This window comes from Dunckerocampus dactyliophorus, chromosome 10 (assembly GCF_027744805.1).
Source record: "Dunckerocampus dactyliophorus isolate RoL2022-P2 chromosome 10, RoL_Ddac_1.1, whole genome shotgun sequence".
NCBI lineage: Eukaryota > Metazoa > Chordata > Actinopteri > Syngnathiformes > Syngnathidae > Dunckerocampus > Dunckerocampus dactyliophorus.
The window spans coordinates 4,250,085-4,268,101 of NC_072828.1; the positions used below are offsets into that span (position 1 = coordinate 4,250,085).

Here is an 18,017-nt window from a genome sequence, read left to right on the forward strand (position 1 = left end):
GCCCTTGCCTAGTCTCAGCTGTATGCTGTTCTGCCTAACAGAACAATCTGGCTAGATATGGACCCCGCGGAGTTCAACCACTTTCGTTCCGCCCTCTCTCACCAGGGGAAGCTAGTGAGCGATCACTCAAGCACCGTAGAAGAGATAATGGGGGCTCTGGCCTCGTTATTGTAGACCTCCAATCCCTGGATCAACGGGTGGGGCGAGCGCTCTCTCCCAGCCGCTCAGAGTTATCGGCACGCACCGCGGACCCGGATCATCCCGCTGTGCTGCCGCTGGACCCACCCTCCACGCCACACAGAGAGCCGCACATGCCAGCCCCGCCACGTTTTTCAGGTGAGGGCTCCTGCGAGCAGTTTTTGCATTTATGCACATTGGCTTTTGATCAGCAATCAAGCACGTTTGCCTCGACGAGCACGCCAGCACGGCGGACGAGACCCACACTCCGTGGGGAGGATGAGTGTAGCTACGACGGGCCATCCACCTCTCCCTTGGATGAACCCATGCAACTCGGGGGACGGCGTATCTCCGCAGCAGAACGCTCCCGCCGCCGACGCCTACAATTATGCCTCTACTGTGGCAGTGGGGACCACCGCCTCGCGAGGTGTCCAGACAAGCCATCTCGCCGACCCCAGTCATCGTCAGATACGGTCAGTCCTGAGCGGCCGTTATCACCCAGGCATCGACGCCCAAGTAAGGATCGTGCCAGCCAACCTCTCCGTGAGTATGTGACAGTGGGTGGGGGCAAGAAGGAGTTTCCGCTGGACCCTCAGAGACTCCAATTGGCTGGTACATTAACTGGGGGGGTAGGCGGATTCCTATCACCGCCCTAGTGTCTAGTCTGGTGCCGATGACTGTTTCTTAGACTCGGAATTTGTTCATAAGCATAAATTACTGTTAAGCTTAAGAACCCCAAGGAGGTGCACTCCTTAGATGGGCGACGACTAGCCACAGTCACCCACCAAACAGACTCTCTGGCATTACTCCTGTCAGGCAACCATCACAAGATGATTAGATTCTGTATTATTCCATCCCAATCTTCCCCTTTGGTGTTGGGGCCTCCATAACCCCGTTTTTAATTGGGATCGTAATAAGGTTGTTTCTTGGGGAATTAATTGTTATGCGCGATGCCTTCGTTCCGCTGTGTCTCCGGGGCCACCTCCCGTGATTTGGTCGGAGCCTAATGACCTTACTAACGTGCCTAAAGTATACCATGACCTCCAGGAGGTCTTCAGTAAAGACTCGGCCCAGTGCTAGCCACCACACCGCCCCTACGACTGCGCAATAAAATTACTCCGAGATGCACCACTTCCTAAATCACGCATTTATAATGTCTCAGGTCCAGAACAAAAGGCTCTGAAGAACTACATTACCTCGTCCTTAGCAGCAGGTCATATCCGCCCTTCCTCCTCTCCCTTGGGGGCAGGTTTCTTTTTTTGTTGCTAAAAAGGACGATTCACTCCGACCGTACATTGACTTTAGAGGACTTAACGACATTACGGTGAAAAACAAATACCCGTTACCGCTCATGGATTCGGCATTCTCCACCTTACACGCAGCCAAATGGTTCACTAAACTCGACCTGCGCAACGCTTACCATTTGGTACGGATACGGGAGGGGGACGAGTGGAAAACGGCATTTATGGGCCACTATGAGTAACTGGTCATGCTGTTTGGGCTCACTAACGCGCCGGCAACTTTTCAATGTCTTATTAACGATGTCCTCCGGGATATGATTGGTCAGTACTGCTTTGTATATTTGGATGATATACTCATCTTCTCCAAATCCTTACAGGAACACGTGCAACACGTTCGCCAAGTCCTCCAGCGGCTACTGGAGAATCGTTTGTATGCCAAAGCAGAAAAGTGTGAGTTCCACTCCGCCTCCGTCTCATTTTTGGGATTTATTGTGGAGAAGGACAAGCTTCGAGCTGATCCCGCCAAAGTACAGGCGGTGGTCGATTGGCCTTCTCCTACATCAAAGAAGCATCTGCGGAGGTTCCAAGGCTTCGCAAATTTCTATCGCAGATTCATCCACAACTTCAGTATTAAGGCGGAACCTCTAACGAGGCTCACATCCACCAAAGTACCTTTATTTGGTCCCCGGAGGCGGAGAAGGCGTTTTGCAAACTTAAGACACTTTTTACTACCGCGGCAGTACTCGCTCATCCTGACCCCATATTACAGTTCATATAGTGGAGGTCGATGCGTCGGATACAGGAGTGGGCGTCGTACGCTCCCAGAGGTCCCCAACTGATAATAGACTGCACCCGTGCGCATTCTTCTCTCGTCGCCTCACTCCAGCCGAAAAGAATTATGATGTGGGGAATCGCGAGCTGCTGGCCATTGTGCTTGCGTTACGGGAGTGGAGGCATTGGCTCGAGGGTGCGGCAGAACCATCCATCATCATCACGGACCATAAAAACCTGGCTTACATCCGCTCCGCACAAAGACTCAATTCCCGCCAGGCACGCTGGTCACTGTTTTTTACACGTTTTGATTTCTCCATAACTTTCAGACCTGGATCACGGAACGCCAAGCCGGATGCCCTGTCCCGAATCTTCGGCCCGGCTGAGGAGGACAAGAACCATTATACCTGTGGCCAGGGTGTTGGGCGCGATCCAGTGGGAGGTGGAGAAACGAGTAAAAGACGCTACTACTGGCTCGGACGCTCCGGAGGGGTGTCCACCAGGTAAACTGTTCGTCCCCACGGAAGTGAGGTCCGAGGTCCTTCAGTGAGCCCATGCAGCAAAGGTATCCTGTCATCCGGGAACAAGACGCACGCTGTTCGTGATAGGACAAAGATTCTGGTGGCCATCTATGGCAGCGGACGTCAGGAGTTACGTCTCGGCCTGCTCTGTCTGTGCCCGGAGCAAGCCCTCACATCGACCACCTGCGGGATTACTCCAACCACTCCCCATCCCACCACGACCGTGGTCACACGTCACTCTGGACTTTGTTACAGGACTCCCCTCATCCCACGGTAACACCACCATCCTCACCATTATCGACCACTTTTCTAAAATGACTCATTTTGTAGCCCTGCCAAAGCTACCCTCCTCTTTAGAGACCGCTTGTCTCCTGGTTAAACACGTGTTTCGGCTCCATGGTATCCCGCTGGACATAGTCTCCCATAGGGGCCCCCAGTTCTTATCACGTGTCTGGAAAAGTTTCTGCAGGGCTCTGGGTGCCAAGGTCAGCCTCACATCCGGACATCACCTAAGTCCAACGGCCAGACAGAGCGGGCCAATCAGGACCTGGAAGCCGCCCTCCGCTGTATCTGCTACCGGTAGCCCTCCTCCTGGTCGGCGCACCTCCCCTGGGTCGAGTACGCCCACAATTCATTGATCAGCTCGGCCACAGGTATGTCTGTCAGGTTCAAGCGACCTAAAACATTCTAAATACAATAAGAAAGAAGAAAGAAGACAACAAGATTGCTTTTACTCGCGAGGAGAACAGAGATGTACTCAGTTTACAACCTCGATCCGTTCTGAGTAAAGTCTGCTATCTCCTCCCTTTTATTCTGTTGGGGATTCCCTAGTTACACAGAGCACGTTGCCGCTCTAAGGGGAGGGGGAGCACAACAGCGGCAACGTGACAATACAATCTCTATCTAACCGTGTATGACAGTGGTGTTGTTGTTTCTGCATAATTTAGAATCCATGCCCTACAGTAATTGGTCAATCCAAGAAAAGACATCATTTGCCTTTTGGTCATAGGTTTTGGTGCTTGTAATATTACGTTTTTTCTGTCTTCTATTATAGTCTGTCCTGCTGCGGTTAGTTGATGACCTAGATATTTAACAGTCTCTTTACAGAATTGCAATTTATTTTTACTTACTTTATGGCCTTCTGCTGCCAAATGATGTAATAAAGCTATGGTATCTGTTACACATGTTGTTTTATCAGGTAATGCCAGAAGAATATCATCTACATACAATACAATTTGGCTTCCTCCTGGTGGATTGAACTTGGCCATGCTAGCAATCATGGCTTGTGAATAAATAGTGGGGCTTTCGCAATACCCATGGGGTAACCTTGTATAGGTGTAACGTTTTCCTCCAAAGGTAAAAGCAAATCAGAATTGGCTTTCTTTATCCACTGGTACTGAACAGAAAGCATTGCTTACGTCCACTACTGTAAAATAAGTGGCATCAGGCCTTAACTAATTTAAAAGCGTATGTGGATCAGGTACACACGGTGCTCTTTGAATCGCTGCATTGTTTACCGCTGGTAAGTCTTGCACCATTCTCCAGCCAACAGAAGGCGGAGCCTTCTTGACTGGAAAAATAAGAGTATTACATGGTGAATCTGGACACTCTATTATGACTTTTGCTTTTATTAAATCAATTACAGGCTTTTTACTGTACCTTTTGGTATGCATCTGGTTTTAGAGGATATTGCCGTAGACAAGGTCTATATACTGTTTTTCTCTCTAATTTGTACTGGTAATGCTCCTTTTAATTTGACCTACATCAGATGGACCCTGTGACCATAACGTTTCAGGTATGGTTTATAGCTGTCCTTCTTCTTCTTCGTCTGTCAAATCATACTGTCACTCTACAGGACTCTGAAGGTGTCGTCCTTCTTGTACTTGTACAGTCCGAAATATGGCTTTCCTTAGTAAACCTGTAATATCACTTTTGTCGACTCCTTCAGGTGTTTGCGCCCAGTCAGTCGCTTGTTGTCCTAATTGTACTATTTCTGTTAAATCTTTCCATTTTTCACCTTTTGCCTTGTAGAGTGACACATGTGCTGTTCCCCACTGTCGATAGTGTTTGTAGGTCTTTTAATTTAACTCCTGCTACCGCAGTAGTTGATCCATCTGAATAGATGTAATCAATGAGTATAACTCCTGGTGTTGCTCGCGCCAAATGTTTTTCATATTCTGGATTTTGCCCTAAAGTACCTCGGTAGTACAGAGTTATATGCAAGTTGTCGCTAATCATTTTATCCTCAACATTTTGCAGTAACGCTTGTCCCTCCTGTAGAAGATTGGTTCCCACACTTGAGGTGGTTTGTTTGGTATGTCCAATGCATAATAGTAGGAAGAGAATTTTTCCGCTTTTACTACAAATTAGTCTTTTATTTCATGTTGCCTTTTAACAATGATGTTTCCATCACTAGTTGGAACTAAAGCTAGTCCCATGGCTGACAAGCCATCTCTCCACAGCAGATTGACAGGACAATCTGGTACCAATAAAATCTGCTGTTTTTAGGAAACATCAAGTGGTTCGGTTGAAGCCTTGCACTCGGTGTTACAGTTCTCTGCTGTGTAATATCACTACACTGCTCCTCATATTGTGGTGGAGACACCAGCAGGGGAGGATACAATGAGCGTCTACCTTGCTGTCCTTCTTCCCTACTTTACTCAGTTTTTTTTAAACATTTACTCCCATCTCATTATCCTCTTTATCTTTAACTTTCACTTCCTCAGTCCCTTCTCTCTTATTTTTATCTTCTTTACCTTCTTTACCTTTGCACGTTCATGTTCTTTTTCTTCTCTCTCCTTCTCTTTTTTGAGCTATATTAAGCCAAACTGTCTCTTCATATCCTTCTTTCATCTTTTTATAATTATTTTTCATCCGCTGAATTATCTGGTCCTGTAATGACACTATTTCTTGGGAATTTAATTGGCCATCATACCCGTATTTAGACACCCATTTATCCAGGTATTTTAACTTAGTTGAAGCTTGTCGTTCTACGAATCGCCAGTCTTTACTCTAAGTTATTCTTTATATTTTGTTTTACTTTTTCCATTTCCCATTTGAATTCAATTTGGTCCCAGTTGTGATGTTAATTCCTAGGGAATTCTAATAACTGGGTTTCCTTTCTGTCAGTGAGGTGGTGAAAAATTATCTTGTGGTAATTCTCAAGCTTCTACCCTGGTGGGGGCGGAGAATTCTCTGCTTCCACAACAAGTCACCACTGACAGTCTCACCGCTTTGGTATGAGGTAAGTTTCTAGAGAAACTTCGTCTCCACTGACACTCACAAGCACACAACACGGAATTTAAATGCGCATAGGACTGATCCGACTGATAGTCGTTTCCGGGCCACTATCTGCCTTTTACTCCAACATTGACTCGTATCCTTGAAGGTTTTATTTAGGCTTTTATTGACTCCGCTCTGTCCTAACACGTTTCACTCATTCTCTTTTAATCCCCCCTAAGGAAATATAACTCACCAAGTTGTCTTCCCTCTCCGAGGTATACCGTCAACCATCAGACTCCAGCCAGTGAGATGAGAGCCAGTCCCGGAAAGGGTCTGTTTGCCGTGGCCACGGTCTTTCTGGTTGTCGTTTCCTCAGCTGGAATCCTCAGGTGTCTTGGTATCCGGCTCGAAGGACCAAATTAATGTCAGGTTCAAGCAACCTAAAACATTATAAACACAATAAGAAAGAAGAAAGAATGTCTTCTTTCTTCTTGTGTGTGTGTGTTCACATGAACAAACAATCAAGAGTGTGAATCTGTAAACATGCAGCGGGCTCAGAAACAGAAGGTTCAAAAGGTCCGGTGAATAAGATGAAAGCACATCATAAATCCAACAGTTACACCAGAACATTCCAAGCATCTGTTCTTTAGCGGTTCCTGTTTCTTCTTCTTGATCTACAAAGAGTGTCTGTGGATGAGTGCATAGAAAAGATAACAAGTAAACATGACTAAGGAAGGAACAAAATCATCTGAGCGCTCATGCGGTCAAGAGGAGTTTCTTCATTTCTTCTCCGTAGCCCCATAAAATTTTACTGCTCAGACACACACACACACACACACAGGTTATAGTGGTTCAAACAAAGGAAGATACATTCTTTAAGACAAATATATGATAACATTTATATACATTTCTCCAACAATGTCCCCCTTCAAGACTGCTTATGGTTACCAGCCGCCACTGTTCTCCTCCCAGGGGGCCGAGATTGCCATTCCGGCCGTGCACCTGCACCTTTGACGGGCCCGTCGTGTCTGGCGAGACACCCGCCCAGCTCTGGCCCTTACAGCGGAGCGTAACTGACGGTGGGCCGACCGACATCGCACCCCGGACAAGAGGTGTGGCTGTCGTCCCGGGACTTACACCTGGCTGGCACCCACAAGAAGCTGGCCCCTAGATTTGTGGGCTCATTTCCTGTTGAAGCAATCATCAACAAGTCCTCTGTAAAGCTGAAGCTACCTCCATCTCTCAAAGTTCATCCCGTCTTTCATGTCTCCCAACTTAAACCAGTCGTCACCAGCCCGCTGTGCCCTCGGGCTGAGGCTCCGCCCCCGCCGCAGGTTATCGGTGGTCAGTTGGCATACACCGTGAGAGCCATTTTAGACTCGAGAAGGAGGGGTAGGGGGTTGCAGTACTTAGTGGACTGGGAGGGATACGGACCCGAGGAGCGCTCTTGGGTGGCCCGCTCCTGTATCCTCGATCCTATGCTGGTCCGGGATTTCCACTCGTCCCACCGCAACAAGCCAGATATGCCGTAAGGGGGCGTCTTATAAGAGAGGGTCACGTTACTGTCACGTTCTGTGCGCTGTGTTGCTGCCCCCTCCCTGCTTTTTGTTGCAGCGCACCTCTCCTGCCAATCACCAGTTAATTGACGCACCTGCATCCCATCTGGCGGCGACTCTTAAGCAGCAAGCTCACCACCACTCGTCGCCAGATTGTTGCCAGACTCACGTCATTCCACGGCTCTCTCGAGCATTCTCATTTTCCTACTAACTTGCCTCGCCTCGCCTCAGCTGTATGCTGTTCTGCCTGGACCCCTGCTTAGCGTGTTTTCCAGCAGTGTGAGTACCTCTCTAAATTAATCCTGTCTGCTTGGTTTTCAGCAGTGCTTTTGAGTTTGCCTTTTGCTAGTTTCCTCTGCCCTGTGTGTTGGTAGCTCCCTTAGTTCTTGCCTTTTTCCCCTGTGAGCATTCCGGGTGTTTTGTTTTGGACTTTTACCTTGCTTTTCCCCTTTGTATCTTTTTCCGTTGCGTGTAATAAATATCCTTACACCACTCAACTCTCGCATCTTGGGGTCCTAGTTCCGGCATTCGCCGAAAGCCGAACACAGATTTTTCTATTTGTTTGCATTGAGTACCATCTTCTGGTTTTTAGGAACATTACAGCCTGCTAGCTTGATGCTACTATCGCATGGGAAGTTCCATAGACCGGCAAACCTCTCATTCAGAAGTGTGTATGAGAGAGAGAGAGATGATTTAGGATGCAGAAGTACTGTATTAAGGAATGCGAATTAATCAAATATATTTAATGTGACATTATATAATTATGACCAATGAGAATAGCTAAAAAAGACTTTTCTTAGCGAGAGCATAAAAGTTTGTCAATTCTAACCAATACAGTAAAAAAAAGACAAAACAGTACATGGAACAGGCTCAGCATGAATATAATCATACGTGGACCTTGGCAATCACAGAAATATGTATCATTGAAACATTTTTCAATTGCACCCCATTTCTTTTAATATGAAACAAGCTAAATAATTTTAACGTGCTGCATAATTTTTATTGACAAATTAACAAATGGATTTAAAGGTGACTCAACACCAGTTTGTAGAATATGATAAAGTATCTGCGCCGGCTAGTCCACAATGTCAGTTGCACATCAAAACTGCTGGTCTGTTGCTTACCTTGCAGATGTGTGCTGTGGACTCGCATTCTTGAAGACATATCCGCCCCTGATGTGTTTGTCATTTGCTCCTTTGTATGCCTCCGATTTGTTACTGAAGTACTCAGATTTATCTTAGCATTTAAATTAGAATGTAATTTAACAGTTTTTAGCATTTCTAATCCAATACAATAGAAAAAACAAAGAAAACAGTTATAATAGGAAAAAAGAAAACAGTGCATGTAATAAGCTCAGCCTGATTAGACTATATCAGGCTGGATCTAATAAAGATCTTGATATTGACCTTGCTAATTAAATGGATTTAAAGGTAGGTCAAAACCAACAGGCTACTAAATATGAAGACTGTTTGCCTTAAAAGAAAAACTGTTAGAGCTGAAACTAAACACACATGAAGAGGAATAGATGTATTCAGTGCAGCCCTGTTTCAAACTTGCAGGGGGTGCAAACCTCCACCAAACACACTTTGAATGGAGGGTCTGCACCTCCCTTTTGGCTTGCAGTGACTGAATACTACAAAATAAATACTGCAGAGCCTCTTAAAGAATGACATCCCTTCCAAGCACAGATAAGTAAATAGAACTAGGGTGCACATGGGTGCAATGTAAATGTTGTGTTAATTTGGAAAAGTAAACAATCGCATACTCAAAATGTCACAATAATAATATAATACGCACCTCTGTTGGTCTGGCTGGTCAAGTTTTGCGCCCTTCTTGTAGAATCCAAACTTTACTGTTTTTTTTTGGTGATGTGTTGAAAATCTTTCATGACAAGATAGGTGTTGACTAATAAATGCTAGCAGGCAGCCCAGGCTCTTGCATTGTTTATAAAACACTGTCAACCATTTGCTTATCTCTCGGTACCCGGTGCATGTCCCCACAACCGATTAATCGAAAGATTTATGGCAGGGACACTCAGCCAGTTTAAGGGGGCCACAGGTGATGGACCTGCTATTGCAGTTGTATTTGGATTTACTCAGTGCCCTTTAGTGAAATTAATATTTCCATTGTATGAATTTGCTCTCTTTTGTTGCAATTATTTTTGTGTGAACTCTTCACCTCTTACTGTTTCATCTTCACTGCACCTAGCTAGATGTGTTCAGGTCGGCCTGTCCGCGCAATCTTGCAGCTGGCACTTCCCGAGAAACAGGAGTGTCGACTCCCATAGAAAATATCCTCACTCATGTCCCTTCACACACTTGTTATATATACTTTTGAACAGACAGCATGGCGCTCTCTTCAATTCTGACTCGAAGCTTTGATAACAAAATAGACAAAAGACAACTTGGTTTCTGTGGAAAATCTTTATTGATAGAAATAATTGCCAAAATTACTTGATGTCAGAAAGTGGGATCCCTGGCTTGATCTCCGGCCCTACGACAGATGGTGATTGACGCTCCATGCCTCCTTCCCAACACATTCTGAATGAGAGGACTACCCGAAAGTCGGACTCCGACTGGTCGCCACGGGATTCCACCGAACCCTTTTTGGGGCAAATCCTGAATCACAAACATTAGTAAATTTGTTATTTTGTCCGGCTGAAACCTTTTGCACAGTGGCTGAATCTCCATGTGATACCACTACATGCCAAAGAAAATAAGAAGTACTCTTATTTTGGTATAACAGCTACAACTTCGGCTGTCAAGGACGTAATTTCCTTAAGTGCAGAAGTCGGAGACTTATCTTGTATAAGGCTCCAGACAGAGTGTCCTGTCGCGTAAGGCATTAAATGTTGTTGTCGGGGTGGGGAAAATGTTCCTGACCTGGAAACTTGGGCATTCCATCAAATAATAGTAAGCTGAGTGCAGATGGTGTTGCATGGAATTCAGCGCTGATAAAAGAAATGCTCAGAAAACATGGAAAAGAAAGTGTCAACTTTATTGAAGTGTGGGTGAGTCAGTTTGGTTTTCCAAGTAAAGGGAAGATTGAACCAACGTCAACTCTCGGCGTTGCATGAAAGAAAAAAAGTTGAGGGGGAAATCGATCAAAACAAACAGAGAAAATTGAGCAACATGAAGAATGTTAGAAAATAGATAAAGATAATGAAATATAATAAAGTATATCTATCTACACCAGCCCAGGGTGTACCCCGTCTGTCGCCCGAAGTCAGCTGGGATTAAGCTCCAGCATGCCCCTGCCACCCTAATGAGGAGAAGCGGCATAGAAAATGAAAGCGCTCCGCTCGACTGACTGGGAGCGTCTCCTGCCGACACGCTGTTTATAGAAGTATAGAGGAAAGGAAAGGTGGATGCGACTGAGGACGCTAAAGTCACGCCCCAGTAGTTATATAGGTAAATTTTATGAAATGGCGCCATCTATCCATCCGGGCGAGGACTACCGTGGCGCAGCAACATCCAGCGTGTCACAAGGAAAGCTGGTCATCTTACGCTCCTTGCAGTAAAAACATTGCAGACAACTACTACCCAACTACATCACCAACATGGACGACGTGCCGCTCACTTTCGACATCCTGGTGACCCGCACTGTAGAGAAGCAATACAGCGATACACACAACGGGGCACGAGAAGTCGGCTTTTACTGTTGTGGTTGGTTGCCATGGTAATGGACAGAAACTGCTACCTGTGGTGGTTTTTAAGAGGAAGATGCTGCCTTAAAAAAGGTTTCCAGCCGGACCAATCAAAGGGGATGGAAGGACAAGGAGAAAGTGGCTGAGTGACGTGTACGGAAAGAGACCGGATGTTTTTTTCACACGTCACCACAGCGGTAGTGTTTTGGAGCTAATGCTCTTAAAATTAGATGTTTGAGGTACATAGTTGTTGTTGTTCTACAAAAATAGTGGTAGTGTCTGTTTTGTCTTTCTGATTTGCTTTGTGATGTTTTTAGTTGTGCACCATGACAGACTGTTGTGCAACATGACTGAGACTGTTGTGTTGAGTGATGACCATCCTGATTTCAAGTGGGTTTGATAAACTGAATGAGTGTTCTGCTCTTAATTTATCTAAAGAAATAAAGCATTGTCGCTTCCTCACTGACTTCTGAGTGAAACGGTATGTTTTAGCGTGCATAGCTGCGCCCAATAATACGGTGCGCCTTGTGTATGTGTTAAATACAGAAATGGCACCTGTAGCTGAGACTCCGCCTTTTAACACGGTGCGCCTTATGGTCGTGAAAATATGGTAGGTGATAAAAAGGAAAGTCGCATGTTAGAACCAAGGATGTAGACAGGATCATTCGAGGCAGTGACAGAACGACTGGCAGCCACGTCACTCATGACCTTCCAGAACCGCATTGCGCTGGATGGGTTGTTAGCATATCGACAGGGACTATGCTCCATGTTTGGTGAACAGTGCTGCACCTACTGTACATCCCTAACAACACTGATTGCGCGCGTTAGCGTACCTGCTCAATTTCTGGGTTAAAGGCATTGAACACCAGGATGAAGGAGCACTCTGGTGTGGATACCAGCTCATGGAGTGACTGGTTCAGGAGACTGTGTGGCCAGTGGACCCCCTGCGTGGTGGCAGTCCTAATCTCACTTGCGGTTGCCCTTGTCTTGTGCATGTTTTGTGGATGTCATTGTGTGCCTGTTGTTAAGATTACTATTTCCAGGACAGTGGACGCAGCTTTAGCACCCATGTCTTCCAACATAAGTGAATTGTACCCCCTACTGGCAACCACGGCTGATGATGATGGTGATGACACGTCCAATGAAGGTTATCTATCGTTATCAGGTCTGTATCCGGATGAAGTGAGTTCTTGTGACAACCCCATCGCTTCCGTCTGAGTGTAAATACATTTACTGATTGATGATCTTAAGTGAAAGCTGAAAAGAGAGCCTAAATAGTGATAAGATTTCAGATATATGTGTGATAAACAGGAGGGAAATGTTGGAACTGGACATAAATTAACCAGCAATATAGTTATCACTCATATATTGTAGTAGTGTGTTTGCCCTTTAGAATTGTCAGTTTTAGGAGTACAGCGGTGACCCGACTTATGCCACCAGTTTCTCGATGACCTCATCGCGCTTGCTGTGCTCATCAAGAAGCGACTACATGATCGTGAGGTGGATCGGAGCCTACACCGGGGGCGGGACCCCGTCAGCCTAGAGGCCTCGGCGACCATCTTCCTACCAGTATCCCGCTGCCATTCACGAAGTTACCGCCGGCACGGGCTGCCGACGAGCCGGTGCAACTGGGAGGAAGCCGCCAGCCGAGAGGAGGCAGTGCACCCACTGCATCTCTGCATTTACTGCGGCCAGGCAGACCACACAATCAGCCGCTGTCCCATCCGCCCTGACAACCACCACTCACAAGCTTCTCGACCCCCCCGTATGGGTTCACCGCAGAGTGCCTCCTCGCCGGTGCGTGCTGCGTCTGACCCAGCAACCAGCCGCCTGCAGCTGACAGGTACGCTCACTTGGTCGGAGAAGGACATAGACATCAATGCATTTATTGACTCAGGAGCGGATGATTGTTTCATTAATGAGACGCTAGTTAAACGTCTTGCCATACCTGTTGCTAAGTTACCTACCTCCAAAATACTGTAGTTCGCTCCTTGGATGGGCACCCTCTGGCGTGTGTCACGCAACAAACTCACCCTCTTTCCCTCCGCGTGTCGGGCAATCACCACAAAATCATGAAATTTCTTGTTATCCCCTCACGCTCTGCTCCCATCGTTTTAGGACTTACTTGGCTGCACGCACATAACCCCCACATTGATTGGACCAAATAATCTATTATAAAAAGGAGCGTGTTCTGTCACTCGCACTGTCTTAGGTTGGTGTGTCCTTGCTCCTCCTCCACGCGCTGCACCACCCTCGAGGAAATAGATCTTTCCCTCGTCCCCTCAGTCTACCACGACCTACGAGAGGTCTTTAAGGATAGGGCTTGCTCCCTTCCGCCACATCGCCCCTACGACTGTTGCATTGACCTCCTGCCGGGCGCAGTGCTCCCCACCACCTGCTTGTATAACATCTCTCAACCAGAGAGAGAGGCTCTCGAGGAGTACATTTCTTCCTCTCTCACTTCGCTCCGTCGTCATCAGCCTTAGCGGCAGGATTTTTTTTTTATAGAGAAGAAGGACCAATCGCTGCATCTCTGCATAGATTTCCGGGCCCTTAACGACTTTACGGTTAAAAATAAATATCCTATAACCCTTTATTAGACTCGGCCTTCAATTCGCTCTATGCTGCTAATTGTTTTTCCAAATTTGACATCCGCAACGCATACCACCTTGTCCGGATTTGTGAGGGGGATGAATGGAAGACGACTTAACAGCTCCCTCGGGCATTTTGAATACTTAGTTATGCCCTTCAGGGTCACTAACGCCCCCGCCGTCTTCCAGAATTTTCTTAATGACATCCTTTGCGACATGCTGGGTTGTTTTTTTGTTTGTACTGTATCTGGACGATATTCTAGTTTATTCCCGCACACTGGAGGAGCACGTTCAGAAGGTCTGGTTGGTGCTCCAAGAAAACAGGCTGTTTTTTAAAGCAGAGAAATGTGCATTTCACACAATCTCTGTCCCCTTCCTTGGGTTTATAGTGGAAAAAGGGCAACTTAAAGCCAACCCTGCCAAGATCCAGGCTGTGGTCGAGTGGCCTGTTCACACATCAAGAAAGCTCCTTCAGAGGGTCCTACATTTCGCTAACTTCTACTGTCGTTTCATTTGAGATTTTAGCCGGGTAGCAGAACCTCTGACCAAGCTCACATCAACCAAGGTGCCGTTTACTTGGACCACTAATGCTAACTCCGCATTTTCCAAACTTAAATCATTATTCACCAGCACTCCAGTACTCATCCACCCTGATCCTTCTCAGTTTTTTGTCGAGGTGGATGCATCCGACACCAGCGTGGGGGCGGTCCTTTCTTAGCGCTCCACTGCTGACAGGAAGCTGCACCCCTGTGCCTTCGTCTCATGCCGCCTGACTGCTGCAGAACGCAACTACGACATTGGCAACTGGGAGTTATTGGTCGTGGTTCTGGCGCTGCAAGAATGAAGGCACTGGCTGGAGGGCTCGGAACTCCCCTTCGTGGTTCTCTCAGACCATAAGAACCTGCCGTACCTGCGCACAGCCCAAAGGCTCAACCTAAGACAGGCACGGTGGGCACTCTTCCTTACAAGATTCAATTTCTCTATGACTTTTTGCCCAGGCTCCCAAAATGGCAAGCCGGATGCCCTCTCCTGGCTGAACTCCCCGCTGACTGAGGACACCCATCTGGAGACCATCGTTCCCCAATCCCGGTTCCTGGGCGCCCTCCAGTGGGACATTAAGAAGCGGGTGGCAGATGCACTCAAGGATGACCCGCTGCCCAAGGGGTTGTCCGGCTGGGCGTTGGTTTGTAACTACAAACCAACTCCAAGGCTCCGCTCTGACGTCCTGTGTTGGGCATGTAACTCCAAGATGGCCTGTCACACGGGGGTTTCTCACAATCTTCCTTCTGACTCAATGATTCTGGTGGCCATCGCTACGAGTGGATGAGAGAGTTTATAATTGCCTGCTCCGTCTGTGTCCGAAATAAGTCGTCCCACCAGGACTTCTGCGATGGCTCCTCATTCCTTCCCGCCCTTGGTCCCATGTGGCATTGGACTTCGTCACCGGACTTCCCCCTTCCAATGGCAACACTGTCATCCTTACCATAGTGGACCGATTTTCAAAAATGGCCCATTTCATCGCTCTTCCCAGGCTGCCCTTGGCTCTCAAGACGGCGGATCTATTTGTGCATCACATCTTCGGGTTGCACGGCATCCCATTGGACGTGGTCTCAGACAGGGGACCACAGTTCACCTCCTCCTCTAGGAGGCGTTTTGCAAGGCCGTGGGAGCCTCTGTCAGCTTATCATCTGGTATCATCCACAAACTAATGGCCAGACGGAGCGGGCCATCCATGACCTAGAGGCCGCCATCTGCTGCGTCTGCCACCAGCAGCCTCCCGTGGATTGAGTCCTCCCACAACACCCTCACTTGCTCCGCCACAGGCAGGTCCCTTTCCATGCCGCCTACGGGAACAAACCCCCAGTCTTCCCTTCACTGGAGTCGGAGTCCGTCGTGCCGTCGGTGTCTGCACATCTGCGCCGTGCCCACCTGACTTGGCGCAATACCCCGGCTGCACCAACTACAGTATGAAACTGGACAAAGGGTATGGCTGTCGTCCCGGGACCTCCCTCTCCACACCACCTCGAAGAATATTCAACCTGGGTTTATTGGTCCATTACCCATTGAGCGGGTCATCAATCCCTCATCCATCCAATTGTGACTCTCAAAAGATGCATCCCACATTCCATGTCTCCCTCTGTCGCCTCCAGCGCCCTGAGCCGTCTGGAGGTGCTTCCTCCTCCTCCCAGACTAGTCGATGGTCACCCGGCTTTCACAGTCAAGGCCATTTTGGACGTGAGAAGAAGTCGACTGGGAGGGGTAAGGCCCCGAGGACCGCTCCTGGGTCTCGCGCTCACTTATACTCGACCCCACCCTCCTGTCTGAATTTTATGACTGCTTACTTGAGAAGCCAGATAGGCCGCAGGGGGCGTCCATTGGGGGGGAACTGTCATAGTTTACTTCCTGTCTTTGCTATCTGCTTTTCCCTGCCTTCTCCTGGGTGTATTCTTTTCTGTTGCAGGAGCCCTTTCTCCGGCTGGAGGCAGGCCTTAATGGGCACACCTGCCTCTGATTAAGCTGATGGACTGCACCTGGGAGATGCTGGATTATTCCTTGCAGTTTGTACCACAGACATGGACAACTGTATTCTAGCTTCTTGGACCTTGATCATATTTCTCGTTTTCCTGGCTTAACTCATGCTCTCCTCCTGAGGACCTAGCCCTTCCCGGTGTCTCCCAGAGTGTGCGCCCAGTGCACACACTCCCGTCTGGAACTCTCTCAGCCTTCCACCAAGTTTTGGTATTCATGGTGCTTTTCTGTTCTGCTACTTGACCCATGCACCATCGCCTTTTGTTCGCTTTAAACTCTATTAAAGACTCACTTACCTGCTCACCTGCCTCTGCATCTGGGGTCCAGTGCCGACTCACTCATAACAGGATCTGCCTAGCACCCAGCAACATTATTCTCTGCCTGGGGCGAGGGCTGGTGGGGGGGGGCTGGCCGGCCGGCCCTTACCTGATAACCTGTAGCTCATCCTCCATATAGTCAGGCTCAAAAGATAAGGATCTGAATCCGCATTTGTCTAAAAGTAGCTATCGGTGGCGGCGGCAGCTCTCACAAAGTCTGCCATAATTAGTAATAGCAAACAGACATGCTGTTTCTTTGCTGCTGTAACGGTAATGGTTTACTTTATTTGAACATGCATACAGGTTACAGTAAAATGCATCACTTAGTACAATTCACACTTTCACATGTCAAAAAGGAGTAGGAAGAAACAAAGCTTATTTAATTCTACCCCCCATCCGTTTCACATCAATTGCAGTATAGTTATTCACTTCCTGTATTTCATTTGTGGTATTTACCAGTTTTTATATAGGAAAATAATAAGGTAATGTAACAATATGGTAATATACTGTAATTGGCAAGGTTTTGTTCCACAATGACAATAAATATTAATTATATATTAATTATATATAGTAAATAAATGATAATCAATATAAATAGACATAACAGAACATAACGACAATAAACTCACAGGAATATAGAGTTTAGTATAAGTGTAGTAGTGATTAGACATACAATAGCATTGACAGTAAGATAGACCAGAATATAGTTGGATAATGGGTGGATACAGACAATGAACTCACGAGAATGAAGAGTAATGAGTGTTGCAGTCGTCAGATATCGTATTTTTGTACACAATGGTTCAAGACTCTTCTTCATTGGATTTCTTGAAACTGCTCATATTGGTGTTTTGTTTGAATTCCTTACTCAATCCGTTCCATAATTTGATTCCACGTACTGAAAAGCTGTGGGCTTTTAGCGTTGTTCTCGCGTATAAGTGTTTTAAGCTTAGTTTTTCCCTGAGATCATATTTCTCCTCTCGAGTTGAAAAATATTATAGCTGTTTGAAAATTTACTATATCAGCAAATTTTAATGCACAGAAAAGGGAAAGAAATGTGTTCATGTTTCACATAAGGATTGTGGATGAATGTCAAAATTCCAAATAAAGTACAACGGGCCGCAGGCAGTGATGTTGGTAACGCATTACAAAGGAACGTGTTACTTAACGACATTACACGCTACTCTTGCATACAGACTCTTTTTTCAGTAACGAGTAATCTAACACGTTATATTTAAAAACCAGTAATCTGATTGCAGTTACTTATCCAAAGTCACTCTGTGTTACTATTTTTCAACAAATAGAAAGCCATAATTGCCACTGTGACGTTGGCCAGTGTCAACAACAATGGCAGCGGAGGGAGCTTGGCTTTTGCTAGGTGGAAATATAGTCACTACTTTGAGTTCATGTCTGACAAAGATAGGAATATTACTGTTCGTTGTACGCTCT

At 46.8% G+C, this 18,017-nt stretch overlaps 1 protein-coding gene across 9 annotated transcripts in view; it reads left to right on the top strand.

Annotated features, from left to right (window-relative positions):
• reps2 (RALBP1 associated Eps domain containing 2) overlaps nt 1-16,550 on the top strand; it is an 82,639-nt gene extending 66,089 nt beyond the window's left edge. For 7 of the 9 annotated variants that reach the window (XM_054789440.1, XM_054789443.1, XM_054789435.1 and 4 more), the window contains one exon: nt 106-16,550. In XM_054789440.1, the coding sequence (XP_054645415.1) occupies nt 106-115 (10 nt within the window). In that variant the 3' untranslated portion in view covers nt 116-16,550. The remainder of the gene's footprint in view (nt 1-105) is intronic. The other 2 variants (XR_008572679.1, XR_008572678.1) reach the window with 2 other exon arrangements.
• Nucleotides 16,551-18,017: the final 1,467 nt, after the last annotated feature.